Source organism: Macaca thibetana, chromosome 11 (genome assembly GCF_024542745.1).
Source record: "Macaca thibetana thibetana isolate TM-01 chromosome 11, ASM2454274v1, whole genome shotgun sequence".
Classification (NCBI taxonomy): Eukaryota; Metazoa; Chordata; class Mammalia; order Primates; family Cercopithecidae; genus Macaca; species Macaca thibetana.
In genome coordinates this window covers 4,581,746-4,603,580 of record NC_065588.1, presented here as the reverse complement: position 1 = coordinate 4,603,580, position 21,835 = coordinate 4,581,746, and the positions used below count along the sequence as shown (strand labels likewise).

The following is a 21,835-nucleotide window of genomic DNA, read 5'->3' as shown; positions in this document are numbered from 1 at the left end:
CAAATGGTTAAATTGCAACAGGTTGGGACCTACGGGCACTTGGACTGAGAAATTTTCTACAAGATGCCAGGAAATAGAAATGGTTGTGGCGAATCTGCGGTCGCGGATCCGCGGGCTGGAAAGTGTAAGTGGGCAAGTCAGCTGGTTTCCCAGTGCAGGACGCGCTGACAGCTCGAGTGAGCGGACTGCTCAGGACTTCGGAACTAGGCGAGGTGAGCCCAGAACCGAGTGAGGACGCCCTTTCAGACTGACACCCGTTGCAGAGGGATTAGTCCCCTCACCCGGTTGAAGTTTCTCAGCTCGACCGTCTGCCTGCCTTTTGCCTAATGTGAGCCTCAGAGCCTCCGCTCTGTTGGCTGTGTGTGTTCGGTCCAGCCCTCCTCCCATCCCGTTTTCTTCTGGGAAACTTCCCTGGATCACGGTTGCTAAAACTGAGCCAAGGCTTCAGGATAGACCATTAGTCTAAAAAAAGAGTGAGGGGAGAAAGAACTAAAGCTACCAGTTTCTTGAAACACAAATCTGAATGTTGAACCAGAGCTTTTGTGTCTGCCTTCTCTTTTTTTTTTTTTTTTTCCAACGTTCCTGATTCATTCATTTTTTTGCATTTATTAGCGGTTGGTTCTTTTTTATTGCTGTGTAGTATTTATCTCATAAAATAAACAAGTTTACTATTCTACTAATACGCATTTTGGTTGTTGCCAGTTTGGGGCCATTATAAATAAAACTTGTATGGGCATTCTTCCCTGTATACTTCAGCGAACGTATGCGTGTGTGTGTATTTGGATATATACTTAGGAGTGAAATTTCTACATAAAATAGACCTTTATGTAGTTTCGGTAGTTTTCTAACTTTATAAAAATTTTTATTGCTTTACGTTTAATGTTAATTCTTCCTGAGTAAAACAAATGCCCTATCTATTTGCATTATGGTGAAATAGACGGAGATTTTTGTGTATAGCCTACATACAGATTTGAAAATATAGTCTGGATAATTCAACTTACCAGCCCCGCCCCCCCACCACACGTACAAAAGTCCTTTGAGTTTTTTTTTTTTTATATATTTCAGGTGATATCTTTTTAAAGAACCATATGAATAATTGCTTTTCTTTATTTTTCCCGTGAGCACCATAAAATAAAAACGCCACACAATCCAACAATTATTTATTAGTTTTTGCCATTCCCAACATCCTGCTTAATACATGGAATACAAGACAGTATTCCTCCCACTTCAAGAAGACTGTTTTCTAGCAAGAGTAAGAAATAGAGCGTGGTTAGTGCCATGATTCAAATAAGTCCAGGCTAATATGAGAGCCTGTCGGGACCCAGTCCAGTTTTGGGAAGTTGAATAAGTCTTCCTAGAGGCTAAACTGAGACCTGAAGAATTAGCAATTGTTATCCAACGGAATTAAAATCAGTAAGAGTGGTCTAGGCCAAGGAAAAGGCATTCAAAAAGATTCGGCATGGAAAGAGAAGTTTGGTATTGACAGAAGTTCAGAATGGCTGGGAAATAAAATTTGTGAATTTGTGTGTTAGCAAGGAGAGGTGCAGTTTCTGAGAAAAGAGTGGAAATATAAGCAGGGGTGTTGTAAACTGGGATAAGGAGTTTACATTTTATCCCAAGAGCAATGGAATGTCATAGAAAGTTTTTAAACGGATGAACAACATGATCAGATAAGTATATTCCTTTCTTTAAAAGAAAGGGTACTATAACTTCAGTGTAGAAAATAATGTGAGAACTGATTTGATGGGAGAAAGCCTAGCCATAGGAAGTCCAGTTACAAGGCTAATGAATAAATAAATCTTTAATTGATGTTGATTCTTACTTCCTTTAACTAGATTTTCTTCTTTCTTAGTAGTGTCTAGGTTGCCTTTGGGTGTGGGCCAGAAGTGGAGGTTCTGTACGCTCTATTTTCTGTGTATCTTCTTCCCACATGGAAATCTTTCTAACACTTTCTTACTCCCCTTCCCCCAGTCACATCTCATGACCACAACCTCTAAGTTCTCCGGAATCACTGCTTGGTCCCTGATTTGCTTCTTTGACTTTCTTTTTACCAGCGGTTTCATAAGCTTTGTATTTCCCCACCCATGAACTCTCCCTAAGAATTCTCTCTGCTCACCTCTCCATGGTCCTTCCCTATTATTGAGAACCCTGCCTTGGAATATAAAGTACTTTATGGCCATAATTTTTTTTTTCTTAAATCAAGTTTAAAACAAAGTGTTTGTTTGTTTGTTTGTTTTTGTTTTTTTTTAAGAAGCACTTTGTTTTCTCCATGGAAGTACAGGGATAAACACTTGGGAAAAACTAGAATAATTGGCTCAGAGTCACACATATAAAATCGCTTGAATGGTGGAATGTTTTCTTAGAAGTAGGACAGCAATAATGAAATAAATTTCTTTATGGACTTATAACCTTCTGCTTTTTTGTTAGTTCTTTAGAAATCCTGTCAAAGAACATGAAGAAAAACAGAGAAAGATTCTGCAATAGAGAGAGAGAATTTGTATATAAATTTAAAGTAGGAAGTCAGTGCTTAGAACTGAGAGTGCCACTCAGATTTCCTGTTCAAGAGAATGCCAGTCATTTACATGGACGTCTGATGCTGCTGCACAGTTTACCGTGCTTTATAGAAAAAGGTGAGGACTGATTTTTTTTAAAGTAACATCGTTTTAGTAGTTTCAATAGTCTGTCATTAGAAGTTTCATATTAGAAAGCATAAACCTAAGAAGCTTTAAAATAGGAACAGCCATAAAATAGGAACTGATTCCAAGAATAAAAACATTTCCCCAGAGCTTTATTAAGTGTTTTTTTCTATAAGTGGTAGTTGTTTATAAAGTATAAAAATTGGATTTTATAATGAAAAAGTAGCTACCAAGTTTGGAATTACAGGAGCTCTTCTGAATTTAGTTGGGTGAAGTTATAAGGCAGTTTAGCATTATAGTGGTAATAGCATTATAGTGGTAAATTGGTTGCCCTTTTAATAATCTGGTTATTAATTTCTGAGATGCCATAGAACAGAAAGTGTACTAATTTTTGAATAGTCTTTGCTTACCTACATTAGTTTTATAAAGTTATATGTATTAAACCATTTTTAAAGGTCTGTGTTCTATCTCACAGTCTAGGAAAAATTTTAAATTCAGAATATGTTAGATCATCAGTTAGAGTTATAAGAGAACCTAGAAACTTTATAGCCCAATCACATCGTACAAACAAGGAAACTGGGACATAAAGAGGTTAAATTATTTACCCAAGACAGTGGTTGTTGAAATATGGTTTCTAATCATTTAGCAGCAACAGCATCACCTGAGAGCTTGGTAGACATGCAAATTCTCAGGCTCCATCCCATTCCTGCTGAATCGGAAACTGGGGTAGCATGCGGCAGTCTGTTTAAATAAGGCCTCCAGGGGATTCTAATGCACACTTAAGATTGGGAACCACTGTCTAAAGTCGCAAACATAGTGATAATGATAGAGCCAGAGCCAGAACACGGGTGTCCTAGCTTCTCTCACAGTGCTCTTCCATTATGTCACTCTCTAAGTGGTGTCTGTAAAACTGAAATCGGTCAGTCATCTGAGTTAAATGTTTTAATAAGCTAGTCATTCAACTTCTCTTTCAAAGGATGTAACAATGTACCCTTTAAAGTTACATGGAAAACTCTTTTTAATCTAAATGCAGTAATGTTCAGACCCTCAAAATCTATAGCATTTTCTTTATGTCCTCATACCCCCGTGGCTTCAAACTGAAATATCAGGCTTAAGAAAGTAACATTACTTTATTAGTATCAAGGGAATACATAAGAGTTAAGACTTTTGACCTTTGTCTATGCGACAGCCTGTCATAGTAAAGGAAAATAATCATGAAATTAGTTAAATGACCCCCTAAGCTGATTTCATTTTAGTTGGAGATTCTATTAAGAGTATCAGCTTGATAAAATAAAATTTCATGTCCAGGCAAGGTGGCTCGCACCTGTAATCCCCGCACTTTGGGAGGCTAAGGCAGGTGGATCACTTGAGCTCAAGAGTGTGAGACCACCCTGGGCAACATGCGAGACCCATCTCTACCAAAAATACAAAAATTAGCCATGCATGGTGGCATGCACCTGTGGTCCCAGCTACTCGGGAGGCTGAGGTGAGAGGATCACTGGAGTCCAGGAATTCAGGGCTGCCGTGAGCTGCAATCATGCCACTGCACTCCAGCCTGTGTAACAGAGAGAGAACCCATCTCTAAATAAATCAATAAAAATTTAAAAATAAGATTTCAGGTTGGAATTCTCAGCCAGGTAAAATGTTCCCTATTTATCCCTGGATTTTGCTGATGATGGTGTTTGATGTCCCTGTAACAGACTTAAAAGAAGCTCTGACTCAATTTATAGAAGAAGAATCCCTCAGAGATTATGATAGAGATGCTGAAGCATCCCTGGAAGCTGTGAAATCAGGTGAGGTGGATTTACATCAGCTGGCGAGTACGTGGGCCAAAGCTTATGCGGAGGTAAGAAAATAGGTCAGATCGTAAATTTCAGGGATATTCTGGATTTGGGTGAAAATTTGTAAAATGCTATGGTAATCCTGAAATAGTTATAAGATCCCTTTTCTCCACGTACCAACATTCTATAATAAATATGTTGCTGCTTCTGTGCTTCCTATATCAGGGTGAGCACGTAAGACAAAGTGCTTTCTATGTAATACCTTCGTAAAACAAGAGGCTACTTGCGTATATCTCACCAGCATAGGGTCACCAGATTTAGTAATTAAAAATATATGGCCGGGCGCAGTGGCTCAAGCCTGTAATCCCAGCACTTTGGGAGGCCGAGACGGGCGGACCACGAGGTCGGGAGATCGAGACCATCCTGGTTAACACGGTGAAACCCCGTCTCTACTAAAAAATACAAAAAACTAGCCGGGCGAGGTGGCGGGCACCTGTAGTCCCAGCTACTCGGGAGGCTGAGGCAGGAGAATGGCGTGAACCCGGGAGGCGGAGCTTGCAGTGAGCTGAGATCCGGCCACTGCACTCCAGCCTGGGTGACAGAGCGAGACTCCGTCTCAAAAAAAAAAATATATATATATAGGGCACCCAGTTAAGTTAGAATTCCAGATAAATGAATTTTTTTTAGTATGTCAACACATTACATGGAACATATTTATACTAAAAAATTTTTCACTATCTGAAATTCTAATTTAAGTGAGTGTTCTGTGTTTTATCTGGCAGCCCTAAACCAGCAATAGTAATTCGTTTAACCTTTGGTTTACTTTTATAAACTTATCTTCATTATTGTTGTGTAGTCACATAATATCATTTTCTATTTAAATAATATACCGTTTCATAAAGTCTAAGGTGCCATTAGGTGTACCACAAATGATTTTAGGTACTAAGAAAGAGCACTGCAAATTAAACTATGAGAGAATGCCAAGATGACCTCAAGTATAAGAGGCAAAGAAAAGACTCAAAAATATCCATTGCATTTATCAAGTAATCTTGCCTGTGGCAATATCAGTTTCAGTAAGTTGGTGGTGGTGGAAACTAGATTTCGTTGACTTTAAGAATGTGAGAGTGTGGAAATAGGAAGAATTAGTATACTAACTGAAGAAGTTTGAATATAAAGAGGTGAAGGATGGGGCACTGGCTAAATGGGAACACAAGGTCAAAGGTTTGTTTTTTAAGATGGCAGAGTTTAGGACTAGAAGGGATAGAATCCAGAACTCAAATGGAGAATTAATCATAACTGGGAAGACAGATACTTCTCCAGTTATAGCCAAAGAGAAGCAGGAAAGGTTGGATATAAATCTAGATAATTTTATTAATTTGGTAGCAGGAAGTTGAGAATATTCTCTTCTGATTGTTTCAACTTTAAGGAAAGACAGGTTATTTGTTTAGATGAGGCGGTAGGTATAGTAAGATTGTTGGATATTTAAGGAGAAAACTGAGCAGGCAATGATAGGATTGCCAGGCATCATTGAGGCCAAGATTAAGAGTGGCACCAGTTTGTCACTGTAAACTTTATAGAGTTTTGTGATTTTTCTGCTGCAGCTCTCTAAAGCCTGACTGCAGGCATAGAGAAGAGGAGTAAGATTCGGGTTTTGTTAGGTAGGTAAGATAAGGTACATCAGTCAAGGGAGTTGAGGATATCGGCAAGACAGTGGTTGAATGCTAGATCACAAAACGTAAGCTACATAGGGAAGGAAGTGAAGCTAGGTGGCAGTTGATGGCTGATAAAAAAATGAAAACATTGAGAAACTTATGAAGTGGAGGTCCTAATGAGGTTAAATATCAATTACCTGGGAATTATTGAGTGAGAAATCTTGGGTGGAGGTTATAGTCAGAGACTAGAATGTTTGAATACTGACTGACTGAGTTTCTGGTGAGGATACTAAATGGTTGGCTGAGGTGGTGTGGAGAACTAGTAAATTTTGCATGTGGACAATGACTATCTGGGCTGGTGGTACAGGGGTAAAAGAATTTACCAAGACAGTTGTAGATAAAGAAAGGTGGATTTATTAGAGAAAGCAGGAAAATACATTGCGAGGAGGCAATAGGCAAGCCAGCAGAAGAGAAGCTGACTTCAAGGAAACAAAGGCTTGCTGGAGATTTTATAGGACAACATTGATGCTGTATGCTGTAGAGTGCTGCGTACAGTACTGATAACCCCAAGATTGCAGTGAGCTGCAGTCTTGCAGCTATCTTGCAGGTGTCTGGTGAAAGTTGGGCGCAGGAGGGCTACATGGCCTGGACCGGGGTGTCCAATCTTTTGGCTTCCCTGGGCCACACTGGAAGAAGAGGAATTGTCTTGGGCCACACATAAAATACACTAACGTGAAGGAGAGCTGATGAGCTAAAAAAAAAAAAAAAACAAACAATATGGCAATTTATGAATTTGTTGTGTTGGGCAGCATTCAAAGCCATCCTGTGCCACAGGTTGGACAAGCTTGGTCTGGCCATGAAGAAAGCCAGACTTATAGCTTCTCTGCTTTTTCTTTTTGCTTTCCCCTGGTCCTTCCAGCCTGACTCCTTTGCCCTAACTGGGACTCCACAGTAAAGACTGTAGAGTTCAGGAAAGTAAGAAGGCAGGGCCTTGGATGGGTATCCACATGGATATCCAGGTAACCCAGGTTGCAGGATGTGGGGCAGAGAGGAAGTCTTTGAACTTGGTGCCAAAGCTTTACAGGAATGAGGGTGAGTGACGGACAGGTAGGTTGTTAGATAATAATGGCCATGAAAGATAAGGGGTGCTGAATGGTTTGAACCTCAGAGAAGTCAGATGTTATGCCTGGAAGTGGAGGTGGAGAAATAATGGCCTGGACATTGAATAGCTTTCTCTGTGCAGCCACTTCCTTAGTGCCCCATTCCTCTCAGCTGTCACAGTTCCCTTTCTAGTAGCATCTGTCCTGAGGGAGTGGCATAAATTAGATCAAGGAAAAAACTATGCTTAGTTCTTCTCACGTAGGTATCTTCTACCTATTCATAAGGCTTGCCCTAGACTGAGTTTAAAATTAATGCTGCAGATTATTGTAGTTGAATGATCTGGTAGTGGGGCTACTGAACATCTGGTGTTACGTGTGGCCAAGCACATCCCTACAGTCTTGCAGTAGTTCCTCCCTACAAAATTTCAACTTTGCCCTGAAGTGAATTTTAAACAGAAATTAAGTCCCATGGGCTGGTTATAATTCCTACAGCAGTACCACCTCTAAAGATGAACAGTTATCAGAACAGTGTTGGAGTTTCAGAGGCATAGAGTAGATGAAATCCTAGTTCCTAGGCTCAGCTAGTCTCCTGCCTTCTGATGTAGCAGCTGGTTGAAGTGAAAGAGAACAAATTAGAAAAGTTTCCCTGTTGACTGACTGAGTTCAATATACCTGTTTCTGTGATGTGTTCAGTTGTTTTAAGGTAAATTATTACTCTTTAAGTCATATTATAAATTCCAGTTTTTAATATTTTCATGGGTAAGAAAAGGGAAGAATTTAGTTTAGTTTTTTTTTTTTTACAGGTATCTTTTGCAAAGATCTATAATGGAAAAAACATCAAAATCTTTGTTTTGTTGCTGCTTCATGCCATTAAATCATATGATCTTTGACAAGGGCCTTCTCAGCTATCAGTTTCCTCTGACGAGTTGAGGAGGCTGCCCTTGGAATAGGCATCTGTACCTGCCTGGATGTATCTGTGTGTGCTGAGGGCATTCCCATTTTGTTTCTCCCTGTTTCTGCTTTTCTTGTCTATCAGCATTTACTCAGTCCCTTCATCATTTTAATAGCTACCATTTTTATATACTTAAAAGCCTGCTTATATTTTAAAAAGAAAATGTAACACTAGAAAAGGTCAAACTAAATGCATAATTACACATTTATCTTGATACAGGTATGCATGAATTTGGCTTTCATTCACAGGTGACCACATAGGTCACCTTATTTTCTAAATATGTAACCTATTTTAGCAGTATTTTTTTAGTAATGAAAAGTTTTCTCTGATTATGTAACTAATGCATGCAAGTTATTTTACCATACAGTATGCAGTATGTTAGAATATAAATAAAGGCTATCAGAAATCCCACTGTCCTGAAATAGCCACCATTGGCGTTTTGTTGATCGTGTGTGTGTGTGTGTGTGTGTGTGTGTGTGTGTGTGTGATTTCACAGAAATGAGGTCATAGCCTACGCTTTTATTATGGACACTTCCTATCCCTTCCTCTGCATTAGTACCTCTTTCTCATTTCTGCTTCCAGGTAACTTATGTTAAGAACTTAGTCTGTGTCTCTCCACATTTTTTTTTCTGTACTTAGATACTCCTATATAATACACACACATTCATATATATATAAAAGAGGGTCTTTCTGTCATTGATGTACAAAAATTGAATCATATACGTACTTTTCTGGTAGTCTGTTAAATAAAAATACTAGGTCATGATTTAAGAATGTCTGTATATTGTCTTGTAGACCACATTAGAGCACGCGAGGCCTGAAGAACCCAGCTGGGATGAAGATTTTGCAGATGTGTACCATGACCTAATTCATTCTCCTGCCTCTGAAACGCTCTTAAATTTGGAACATAATTACTTTGTTAGTATCTCAGAACTGATTGGTGAGAGAGATGTGGAACTGAAAAAATTGCGAGAGAGGTATTTCAAATTTCTTGCATTATCAGAATGAAATGTTACATTGTCAAATAGATGGCCTGCAGAACAACTTTTTATTTTTTACAAAAAGGATAAGATAGAAAAAAATACTTCAATATTAGAAATTAATTTTCTTGTATGTTTACATGTGTAACTACAACTGGGAGGGTCCTCATAGGTTTATACACCTTCTAAGTGGTTTACCTAAATAAATGATGCTGGTGGCCTTGTATATTCTTATCTCTAATAAGAGGAATAGATTACTTCCTTAGAAGGTTTGCTTTGTTCCAGGCACTGTGCAAAGTGCTTTGGATGCCCTGTCTCATTTGATCTTTACCATAACCCTACTATTATTTCCATTTTACAGATGAAGAAGTTTTTGCTTAAATAAGTAACTTGTCCAAGGGCATGCTGGAATTTGAAACCAGGAAATCTGACTTCAGAACTGTTAACCACTGTACCATTCTGTCTCCCTATTCAGAACCTCTGCATTGCCCTGCTCTAACTATGTCCATGGCTCTTTCAGTTCATTTTGTATGCTCAAGTACCTTAGAAAAAAATAATAACGCCAGTATTGTTCCAAGACATTGTAATTAGATTTGAATTCCTACTGTATAGATTACTTAACACAGTATACAAACAATGCTTTTATTATTTATTTTTTCTTCGGAGTATGTCAAAAACTTCTAGCATTGTGTATTTTAAAATAAGAAGTGGCCTCCCTGACTGCTTTCTAGTAACTAGATAAATTGTGATAGGAATTCAGGATGTGTCCTGCTAGGTAATCCATTGTAATTTAGCAGAATCTAATAACATTCATTATCTTAAAAACACTTATTTAAGACATTGGGTGTATATGCAATGAAGGTAATATTTTTAGTGTTGCTTTGATTGTGAGAGTACATAAGTACTAAATCACTTTTTTTTTTTTTAGTGTAACTGATTTAATAGTCCCAAAGGAGTAAATTTAAAAAGATGTGCTGGTTTGTTCCTGGTTCTCATTAGCTTCCCATTAGAAAACAGTAAGGCTAGCAAGATGAGAATGATCTTTGGAACGTTGTCATGGTTAAGAAAATTTTAAGTACAGAAAAATAATAAGCAAATGTATTTAATAATTGTTCCTGAGGGATACCCTCTTCTGTGTACCAAATTAGCATTTTTTTTATATGGCATAGATTTGTAAATTTTCATAACAATTGTACTCCTCTGGACCATTTATGCTCATACTTTGTAAAATATTAGAATGATCTCTTTGTCAAAAAGAACATGATGTTTTGAGATATTTGTCACTGTTTATAGGTTTGGTTTGTTAACCAGCTGTGTTGAGGCAGTTTATTCCTTTTTGATGAGATACCTGTAGTGAGTGGTTGCCACTAGGTATATAGTTGAAACATATTTCCCTGGGGAAGACAAAATTTTTTTTCTAGTTCTTTATTATGTAACCAGTAAAATTGTGAATATAGTTTAAAAAGAAGAACAAAATATAGAATTAGGTTTTTAAAAATACATAAAAATAGAATTACCTAATACTAATTAATTACTTTCTGTTGAACTTCATTTGTTTGATTTTTCCTCCTAGGCCTTCAAATAATATAACCTTAAAGTCATCCTGAATCTGTTACTAGCTCTCAGGTCTTCTGTGACTATACTCATTCTGCCTCTTTGGGTATATTGATAAATTCCCACTTTGGCTCCCTATACTTCCATTCCTAGTACTTCAGTTCGTCTATTGAGTGATTCTAACTTGCAGCATAGTTCGCTGCCTGTACCCCCCAGAAAACTCTATATCTAGCCATTAATAGTCTATAATGGTTCCTTTTTCTAAATCAGAAGAAGATTTCTGTTCTACATGATTCTTCATCTTTTGGGAAGTTGAATTAACTTACTAATTAGCTGCATTTACTGGTATTCATACTTTTTTTTTCATGGAATAGTTTTTTAGTAGAGGTTTGTTTGGGTTTACTTCATTGTTTACAATGATCTTTGGCCATATTTCTTGATGGGGTTTGGCCTTCTTTTTTCTTTCTAAACATATAAATAATGCTTGAATTCATCTATTTTTAAAAGTTTTATAATTTATTTTTCACCTGTCCAAACTGCTAGCTTGAAAAAAAAAAAATAAGCTATATTCCTCTGGTAGGTACTATTTATTGCAAAGGTGAACAGTATGACTTAAGGTAAGTTGTAATTCACTAGTGTCTGTGGAGGTTGACCCGACATTTTGGTGCTTAATTTATTTATCCAGTTCATGAGCAGAAATGACACATTTTCTTATTTCTTATTTCATTTTAATGCCATTGTACATCTTTAAAAGACAGTTTCTTGGCATAGCATCAATAGTACAAGTTATAATGATCTTTTTTCTTTAAGTATCTTCAAGATAATATACAGGGGCTGGGCGCGGTGGTTCAAGCCTGTAATCCCAGCACTTTGGGAGGCCGAGATGGGCGGATCACGAGGTCAGGAGATCGAGACTATCCTGGCTAACAGTGAAACCCCGTCTCTACTAAAAAATACGAAAAACTAGCCGGGCGAGGTGGCGGGCGCCTGTAGTCCCAGCTACTCGGGAGACTGAGGCAGGAGAATGGCGTAAACCTGGGAGGCGGAGCTTGCACTGAGCCGAGATCGCGCCACTGCACTCCAGCCTGGGTGACAGAGCGAGACTCCGTCTCAAAAAAAAAAAAAAAAAAAGATAATATACAGGATACAAGAGTTGTCACATCTGACATACTGAGCCAGGCTATATTTAGTATTTCATCGTGTAATAAAATTTTCTTCTATCTTAATCATAGAAAATATATATTGTATCATCAGCTATATGATTAGCTAATTGCCTTTTGGACATATTTGGGATGAAATAAATGTTCATGAAATTTTATTTGTTGAATTTCTGTCTTTTCCTTCACAAGAAATGTGCTTTTTTTTTTTAAGCAAACCAGATTCTAGATATTTCTTTAAACTTTAAAAATGGCAATGATACCTTTTATCCACTAGAGGGAACATGTGTAATGTAAAATAGTAATATATATTTATATCTAAGTTTGTATTTATAAATGTTTAGCAGTTATTTCTGTTTCTAAATAAGAATCTCACTTGCAAGCATAATTTTCACTTGACCTGTAGTAGTTATTAGAAATTAATGGAGTCATCTGCTTTAGAACTAAGTGGGATATTGAATATTTACTACCAGAAGGTATATATAGAAATGTATATATGTATAATTTGCTTGAATTTGATTTATCTCATATGTATAAGTATCTTAATCAGTGTTATAAATAAGTACAAATTCACTCTTTTTTTTTTTTCTTTTTTTTTTTGAGAAGGAGTCTCCCTCTGTCTCCCAGGCTAGAGTACAGTGACGCAATCTCAGCTCACTGCAACCTCCGTCTCCTGAGTTCAAGCAGTTCTCCTACCTCAGCCTCCCAAGTAGCTTGGATTACAGGCGCCCGCTACCATGCCCAGCTAATTTTTGCATTTGTAATAGAGATGGAGTTTCACCATGTTGGCCAGGCTGGTCTTGAACTCCTGACCTCAGGTAATCTGCCCACCTCGGCCTCCCAAAGTGCTGGGATTACAGGCGTGAGCCATCATGCCCAGCCAGAAATTCACTCTTAAGAGCAATTTACTTGAATTAACTAGGATGATAAAATTCTTTTAGTTTATATCTGTGCTTTGTTCTTTCCTAGTTTGTTAGAAATTCGTTTTAGAACAAACTTTTTGCATACATTTGTATTAGAAGATAATCTTTAATTTCAATGTTTTAAGTGAACTTATTTATTAAAATATAACATACATACAGAAAAGGCAACACACTGTGGGTGTACAGCTCAGGAAACTATCACAAATTAAGCATGACCACGTAACCATTGCCCAGATCAATGAATAGAATATTTCCAGCATTACGTAGGCCTCTTTCATGCCCTTCTAGTCCTTTACCCTTTCCCTCATAAATAACCATTATCTGTACTTCTACCACCACTGGTTAGTTTTTCCTGTAGAAAAAACCATTTTTTATTTTTACACGCTATTTCTTGGATAAATGCAGAAGGTGTGAATAACATCTTCAGACTGTATTTTACATCCCTCTGTAAATTTTATGGCTTAATAATAATTTGACTCAGGATTTAATTGTCTGCTTCTGGATATAATGTAAACTAACTTTCAGAGGTTGAAGTCACTTTAGTTCATATACAAATAGAAAATCCATTTAAGCTGAAATTGCAGAGTCTCTTCTTTGAGGAAATTTACAGGTGAAAAGAAGGTCCAGAGTTTTTAACATTAGCCATGGTAATTGAAAGATAACTTAGATTTTGACTGCATTCATCTATACAATAAATTTAGATGAAAATTTAGCTGCACAAATGATGTTGATGTTATATGACACACTGTCATAATTTGGTAGTCTCCATTTCTGAGGATTCTGAGTACTTTCGAGTTATAATTCTCATTCCTGGACACATTTCTATAAAATAAATCTTTTATTTTCACTTTATAGAGAGTGTTCGATGAATCTGAAGGATCATATACCTTGAAAGTTTGATGAATATCCCTGATTTGCTTATTTGTGTTTTAGACAAGGTATTGAAATGGAAAAAGTAATGCAGGAGTTGGGAAAATCACTGACAGATCAAGATGTAAATTCACTGGCTGCTCAGCATTTTGAATCCCAGCAAGTAAGTGAAATACAGTGACTTTTAGGTATGCAGTTGCATTTTCTTTTGTTGTTTTTTTGTTGTCGTTTTGTTTTGTTTGGGTAAAAAAATTAACCAGTTGGTACACTGTTTCTTTTAGGACCTAGAAAATAAATGGTCGAATGAATTAAAACAATCAACTGCCATCCAAAAACAAGAGTATCAGGAATGGGTAATAAAACTTCACCAAGACCTAAAAAACCCCAACAACAGCTCCCTTAGGTATTTACTATGTGTTGTTCTTATTTGTATAATGGTCTATTGTTAGTAATGGTTTATATTTACTGCAAACTTAAACCTTTTAGCTGTATGTATTTTTATTTTTATTTTTTTATTTTTTTTATTTTTTTTTGAGACGGAGTCTCGCTCTGTCGCCCGGGCTGGAGTGCAGTGGCCGGATCTCAGCTCACTGCAGACTCTGCCTCCCGGGTTCACGCCATTCTCCTGCCTCAGCCTCCCGAGTAGCTGGGACTACAGGCACCCGCCACCTCGCCCGGCTAGTTTTTTGTATTTTTTAGTAGAGACGGGGTTTCACCGTGTTAGCCAGGATGGTCTCGATCTCCGGACCTCATGATCCGCCCGTCTCGGCCTCCCAAAGTGCTGGGATTACAGGCTTGAGCCACCGCGCCTGGCCATCTACATGTATTTTTAATTTGCTAGTGAAAGTTCAAGATAATTTTATGCTTCTTTTACCACCTTTTGCATTATAGGCTTTATGTGGATTATTTGGGGGGCAATGGTTATTGATTAGTTTGAAATAGAACTTTAGTTTTATGTTCTAGAAACATACACCTAAATACTTAAATACTATCTTTATTTCTTTAGTTTCCATTCCATGCAGTAAACATTGGTTGAATGCCAAACACTCTCTAAGCAGGAAAACAAAACAAAACAAAACAAAAAACCTTCCTATATGGAGCTTATATTCTTGAAACAGAGACTGATCTATAAATAAATAATACTGTATAGAGTGGTATGTGCAGTAACAGAAGCATGTAGAGGTACAGAAATAGCATGGAGGATTTCTCATGAATTATAACTTGTGTGGCATCTCATGGCCTAAATAAATTGTGTTTCACATATTCCCTTAGAGCTTGGCCATGCCTATATTATTTCCTGGCTACGTATCTGTATGTTTGAGAATTAATTTTTTTCAAATCCTAAAGTATATTCAGTTGGAAATATACTGAGTACAGTATAATAATCCTATTTCCAGCATATGCCAGTGTATGCTGTAAGTATTTTTAAATAGCATTTTATTTGTGTAATGTCAGTCTCATGTCTTTTTTTTTTTTTCTTTTGGTCATATACCCAGTCCCTTGCCAAGTGTTTAGCTCTTGACACTAGCACATAAGACATGCTCAGTAAAAATTTATGGGATGAATGGATGGACAGGTGGATAGGTTATCATTAACTCTTTATCTGACATTTGTAGCATCTCTTATCTAAATATTACGGGTTTTCATTTGCCTTACCGTTTTCCCCAGACTGTCTGTTGCAGCCTGCTATGAACCATTCTACATCCCTTATTTTCCAACCAGCCTTTTAAAAATAACAATAGAATAGGGAAAAAAAATCAGAGTGCATCATACGTGAAGCTTTCTAAAATGAACGTGTGTATTGAGCCAAAATGTAAAATGTATACTGTATATTGTAGTCAGAAACATTGAAAGCCACTGACTTAAGGAAGCTGTGAAAGCCTTTTTGCTGTAAAAGTTATCCCTTCATGATCATGCTACTGCCCTCCAGCCTGGGTAACAAGAATGAGAAACTGTCTCTTAAAAAAAAAAAGTTATCCCTTACTTTGCTGCTAGAGTTTCAGAAATTCAATCTTTAGAATCAATTTCATTGCATAAATATTGGCCTGTAGCTGCTGCTGGTTTTAAAAATCAGGTATTCCTAGGAAATAATGTTTTTATTGTGACTTTGTTACTTTGCTTTTCTTTTTGATAGATGTTTCTTTGGGCAGGAGAGATCTGTTTTCAACACAACTATATGTGGAACTCCTATATGAGATTGATAAAAGTAGTATTTTTAAATTTATTTTTGCTTTGTTTTCTTTAAAGTCAGGTCAGTTGAGGAATAAATTACATAAAGTTAAAGTTCTTCTGTTTTAGGTGTACAGTTTGATGAATTTTGACAAACTTAGTCATAAAATCATCACCGCAATCAAGATACAGAATTTCCCTTTTTTGTAGTTTTATTTCATTGTAGTTTGATTTTTCTAGAATGTCACATAAATGGAATCAAACTGTGTGTAGCAATTTGTATCTTGCTGCTTTCAGGTGGCATACTACTTTTGAGACTCATTTGAGTTGTGTTTATCAGTGGTTCTTTTTATTACTCAGTAATACTCTATCATCCATTTGTTTATCCATTTACTCAGTGATGGACATGTGGGGTATTTCCAGATTTTAGCAATTATAAAGCTGTTATAAACATTCATGAACAGGTCTTGTGTAAACATGTGTTTTGATTTCTCTTTCATAAATATGTAATCCCTCTCCCCTAGCAATGGGATTGCTTGGTCATATGGTAAGTGTACATTTAACTTCAGAAGAAACTGTCAGACTATTTTCCAAAGTGACAATTTTGCATTCCCACCACCAATGTATGAGGGTTCCAAATGTTCCATATCTTCATCAGCACTCAATATTGCTGTTTAGACATTCTAGTATGTTTTGCAGTGATGTCTATAATTTTACTTTGCATTTCCCTGATGCCTAATTATGTTAACATTTTTTCATGTGCTGGAAAAATGTGTCTTCTTATTGAGTTGTGAGAGTTCTTTATATATTCTGGATACAAGTCCCTCATCCAATAATGTGTTTTACAAATATATTCTCCCACTCTGTGGCTTGTCTTTTCATTTTCTTAATTGTGTCTGTCAGAGAGTTAAGTTTTTCATTTTAGTTAAGTGCAGTTTATCAATTAAAGACTATTTCTTCAAAGTATTTTTAGGTTCACAGCAAAACTGAGAGGAAGGTACTAAGATTTACCCCCTGACCTACAAATGCATAGTCTTCCCCATTATCAGCATCCCCCAGCAGGGTGGTACCTTTGTTGTGATCGAGAACATATATTGACGTAATCATTCAAAGTCCATAGTTTACATTAGGGCTTACTCTTGCCATTGTATATTCTGTCAGTTTAGACAAATGTATAGTGACATGTGTCTGCCATTATAGTACCACACAGAGTAGTTTTGTTACTCAAAAATCCTCTGTGCTTGGTCAATTTATCTATTTTTAAATAGTTTCTATCTTGTCTAAGATATCTTTGCCTAAGGGAAGATCACAAATATTTTATCCTGTATTTTTTCTTCTAGAAGTTTTATTGTTTTAGCTTTTACATACAGGTCATGATATGTATTGTTTCACACATATGTGTGTATATGACATATATCCACCAACGTATATATTTATGCATGTATGTTGGTCTATAGTTTGTTTATTTGTTTCTTATAACATCTTAATTTGGTTTCGGTGTCAGGTTAATGGTGGCGTTATAAAATGAGTTGATCTGTGGTCACTAGTCTGATACCATGTTTTGCTTTCTAGTATCTCCCTTTGTTTCTGCTCTTTGCTAAAATTGCTTGTGTGTTGTCTCCCTTTCCACTAGATCTTTTAACATGCTGGTTATAGTTTTTGAAAGTCCCTTTCTTTTAGTCCCCGTATCTGGATCGTTTCTAAACCTATTTCTGTTGATTGCTTTATCTCTCGACAGTGGGTTGGGTCTTCTTCTTGCTTTTCTGGGTGTCTCCTCTTCATTTTCCTTCTCCCCGCCACCCACCCACCAAGACAGTCTCTCTCCGTCTCCCAGGCTGGAGTACAGCGCCGCGATCTCGGCTCACTGCAACCTCCACCTCCTGCGTTCACGCCATTCTCCTGCCTCGTCCTCCCAAGCAGCTGGCATTACAGGCACACGCCCCCACACCTGGCTAATTTTTGTATTTTTAGTAGAGACGGTGTTTCACCGTGTTGGCCAGGCTGGTCTTGAACTCCTGACCTCGTGATCTGCCCACCTCAGACTCCCAAAGTGCTGGGATTGCAGGCATGAGCCATCGCACCCAGCCTATTTTTCTTCTTTTCTTTTTTTTTTAACTGAATGCTGGATATTGTGGGTATTAGAAGAGACTGAGGTTAATAGTATTTACGTCCAGGAATGAACCGTATTAATGTGAAGGTTGTTCACATCTTATTATTAGCAGTTGAGGTAAGTTGGGTTTCTTTTTTTTTTTCCCTTAGCATTAGACTTTCTTTATTAGCTTATTCACTGGAACGATGCTTGGAGAAATCTGAAAATGCTTGGCAAGTTTGTTAGAGATCTTGCTTTCATATAATGTTTAGACTTTCTGGCTTTCTTTTTAAAATTTTTCTAATTTTTTTATTTCAATAGGTGTTTGGGGAATAGGTGGTGTTTGGTTACACAAATAAGTTCTTTAGGTGGTGTTTGGTTACACAAGTAAGTTCTTTAGTGGTGATTTCTGAGATTTTGGTGCACCCATCACCCAAGCAGTGTACACGGTACCCAATGTGTAGTCTTTTACCCCACTTTTATCCCAGTTTGGTTTCATGTCTGTCAGGACCTTCAATGTACCGCAGGCTTCATTTTCTACTGCTGCTACTTTGTGCTTAGAATGGCACTTGGGGGTCCAGGAGGATTTTTCGCTGTCTCTCTGCTCCATCCCTTGCTTTCAGCAGTCTTCGCATGCCGGAGCTGCAGAGTGGAGTCTGTCTCCATCCTTTGCTCTGCCTCCCAGCAGCAGACTTGTTACTTGAATCTAGGCTCATAGTTGGGGGTCAGGAAGATCACTTTGTTCAACTCTTCTCCTTCTTTGTTGTCTTTGTCAGCTCCTAGTTTGGTCAAGCCTCATGTATCTTGATTCTCAGCATTTCTGCCTGTGCCCTTGAGAAGGCTCTTTTGTCTCCTGCCTTCAGTCTTTTCTGGAAATACCTGATGGAGGCCAATGGAAAAGAGTTTGCAAGTTCCTGTGTCTGTGGCTCCAACCTATTCTAGCTTGATATGCTAGCCCACTTGGCCTTCAAGAATCTGTTAAAATTTTAGCTGCTTTCTTTTTACCCGCTTGTATGACAGCATCCTATTTCAGCTATGCTCTAACAAAGACGAAACTCCTTGTAAGTCCTGTCGGTCCTTGGAGGGATATGTCCCGGTGTGGAATTCAGTTTACAAGGTTGCCTTATTATCACATCTCTGATGGACTCCAGAAAGGTGTGATTTTGTTGATCAGCAGGCCTCAGCCTTTTGAGCACCAGGGACCAGTTTCACGGAAGACAGTTTTTTTCCAGGAGAGGCGGGGAGGGTTTGGGGATGAAACTGTTCCACAAGGAGCACACAACCTAGATTGCCTGCATGTGCAGTTCACAACACAGTTCACGCTCCTATGAGAACCTAATGCTGCCGCTGATTGGATGGGAGGTGGAGCTCAGGTGGTCATGCTCACTCACCTGCTGCTTCCTGCTGAGCGGCCCGGTTCCTAACAGGCCAGTACGGGGGGATTGGGGTCCCGTTGTAGATTGTATGGCTAGGTTTAAATTTACCGTATCGGCCGGGCGCGGTGGCTCAAGCCTGTAATCCCAGCACTTTGGGAGGCCGAGACGGGCGGATCATGAGGTCAGGAGATCGAGACCATCCTGGCTAATACGGTGAAACCCCGTCTCTACTAAAAAATACAAAAAACTAGCCGGGCGAAGTGGCGGGGGACTACAGGAGGCTGAGGCAGGAGAATGGCGTGAACCCGAGAGGAGGAGCTTGCAGTGAGCTGAGATCCGGCCACTGCACTCCAGCCTGGGTGACAGAGCAAGACTCCGTCTCAAAAAAAAAAAAAAAAAAAAATAATTTACCGTATCTACTAATGAAGTCAGTCATTGAGTCTAATGGGGCTATTGGGATTAGCCCAAAAAATTTAGGGAAATGGATGACTCGTACAGACTTGTGTCATCTTCAGCATACCACTGTTTGAATTGAACAATGATATAGTTATTGCTCTTTTGTGGAAGTCTTTTCAGGAACTATAAAGAGGAGAGCAAAGAGAAAGGCAGTTTAGTAGGAGGAGAATGTTGGAGGTAAAAAACAAAACAAACTGGAGGCTGAGGCAGGAGAATGGCGTGAACCCAGGAGGCGGAGCTTGCAGTGAGCCGAGATTGGGCCACTGCACTCCAGCCTGGGTGACAGACCGAAAAAAAAAACAAGATATGGTGAAAATAAAGGATGTGTATACATCAAAATGAACTTCATCTTTTTTATTATATATTTTATTTGACTTTAAATGTTTATTGCTATCACTTCGTCTATTTTCTCATTTTGCCTAGAGCTAGCCCTGGTATAGGATGTATTATATATTTTAAAATATAATGTGATTTTAAAGTAAAAGTTAATTGCTTCATTTAATCATTCTCTTAGGCTGCTAAAAATGTTAAATGGCAGTATATTAATTGACATTATAATGATTGAAAGTAATAATCTGCTTTATTTATTGTGAGGAAATGGAAGAACAAGTGGGAATTTAGAACCTCTTGGTGCTTATGGTCTTACTTGTCACCATGGATTAAGGATGAGTTTAGGAAGAAATTAGCAAGACTTTCAGCTGTTCAGTTTTCTCTCATTATAAAGCTTTCCTTTAAGAAAAGTTTTTGACAAACATAAAAGTATATCAATAATTTTATTACTTCTAGTGAGGAAATTAAAGTTCAGCCAAGTCAGTTCAGAGAATCTGTAGAAGCAATTGGAAGGATTTATGAGGAACAGAGAAAGTTAGAAGAAAGTTTTACCATTCACTTAGGTAAGTGTGTTAACTTTTTCCAGTTATATTTTATTGTAACTTCTGAAACTTTGTTTTAATTATTAGTTTTTTAAAATAATAGAGACAAGGTCCCGCCATGTTGCCCAGGCTGGTCTTGAACTCCTGGGCTCAAGCAATCCACCCACCTTGGCCTCCCAAAGTGCTAGGATTACAGGCGTGAGCCACCGTGCCTGGCCACTGAAACTTTTTTTATATGCTGTAAGAGAAAAATCCCTAACATGAGTAGAGTGTACCTATGTTATTTTTAATTCCAAATTATGTTTTGCTTTAAGAAAGACTATATTTTGTTGGCTTTAAGTTTTGTATATTTATATAATGTTTTTTTCAGATAGATTAAATTGAAATAGTCATTAAAATGGAAAGTTGCAAGGCCCATTTTTAATTATTTTGTAGTACAGATTTATCTGGATTCTTGCCATAGAGATTCGCATCCTGTTATACTGGACTTTTTGCAGCTGCTTAAGTATCTTTCCTGGACTATTGCCTATCCCCAGGAGCCCAGTTAAAGACCATGCATAATTTGAGATTGCTGAGAGCAGATATGCTGGACTTCTGTAAGCATAAAAGAAATCATCGAAGTGGTGTGAAACTTCATCGGCTCCAAACAGCTCTGTCACTTTATTCTACATCTCTCTGTGGCCTGGTTTTACTAGTAGATAATCGAATTAATTCATATAGTGGTATTAAAAGAGGTAAGTTAACATCACACACGTTTATTTTGTTAAATCTCACGCTGTAACACTATTCTTACAAAAAAAGGAATTATGGGGAAACTGAAAAAAAATTTTAATCACCTTGACATTCAAGTAGACCAAACAAACATACCCAACCATAGTTATTTTATTTCAAACTGTAGCATTGATCGAGTGCTTCATGATGTTTATTTTTCTTTGCTATTATATTATAAATAATGTTTTTATAGAATTCTCATTACAAGGTAAAACAAAAAGAGCAGTCACGTGTTTTCAGTTTAGAAGCAAATCCTGGCTTGGTGATTTTTAGTTCATCCATTTGTCTGTGTGTGTGTGTGTGTGTGTGTGTGTGTGTGTGTGTGTGTATATATATTTTTTTTTAAATAACCTACCTCTTAAATTTGCTAGGTAAAATTCTACCTTCCCTCTTAGTACAACTCACTTTTTATGATTATTTCTAAATTTGTAAATATATAAAATGTAAAATATATAAAATATATGAAATGTATACCTGTTTTTTGAAAGAAGCTTAAG

At 37.5% G+C, this 21,835-nt stretch overlaps 2 protein-coding genes across 2 annotated transcripts in view; one reads left to right on the top strand and one right to left on the bottom strand.

Annotated features, from left to right (window-relative positions):
- The window catches only part of NDUFA9 (NADH:ubiquinone oxidoreductase subunit A9), a 306,980-nt gene that overhangs the window by 158,140 nt on the left and 127,005 nt on the right, over window positions 1-21,835 (bottom strand). The window lies entirely within an intron of this gene.
- The window catches only part of C11H12orf4 (chromosome 11 C12orf4 homolog), a 45,672-nt gene continuing 23,928 nt past the window's right edge, over window positions 92-21,835 (top strand). Inside the window, exons 1-8 of the mRNA XM_050750159.1 lie at window positions 92-212; window positions 2,428-2,630; window positions 4,337-4,482; window positions 8,917-9,098; window positions 13,669-13,768; window positions 13,887-14,008; window positions 20,482-20,588; window positions 21,104-21,301. Of these exons, the coding sequence (XP_050606116.1) occupies window positions 2,453-2,630; window positions 4,337-4,482; window positions 8,917-9,098; window positions 13,669-13,768; window positions 13,887-14,008; window positions 20,482-20,588; window positions 21,104-21,301 (1,033 nt within the window). The 5' untranslated portion in view covers window positions 92-212; window positions 2,428-2,452. The remainder of the gene's footprint in view (window positions 213-2,427; window positions 2,631-4,336; window positions 4,483-8,916; window positions 9,099-13,668; window positions 13,769-13,886; window positions 14,009-20,481; window positions 20,589-21,103; window positions 21,302-21,835) is intronic.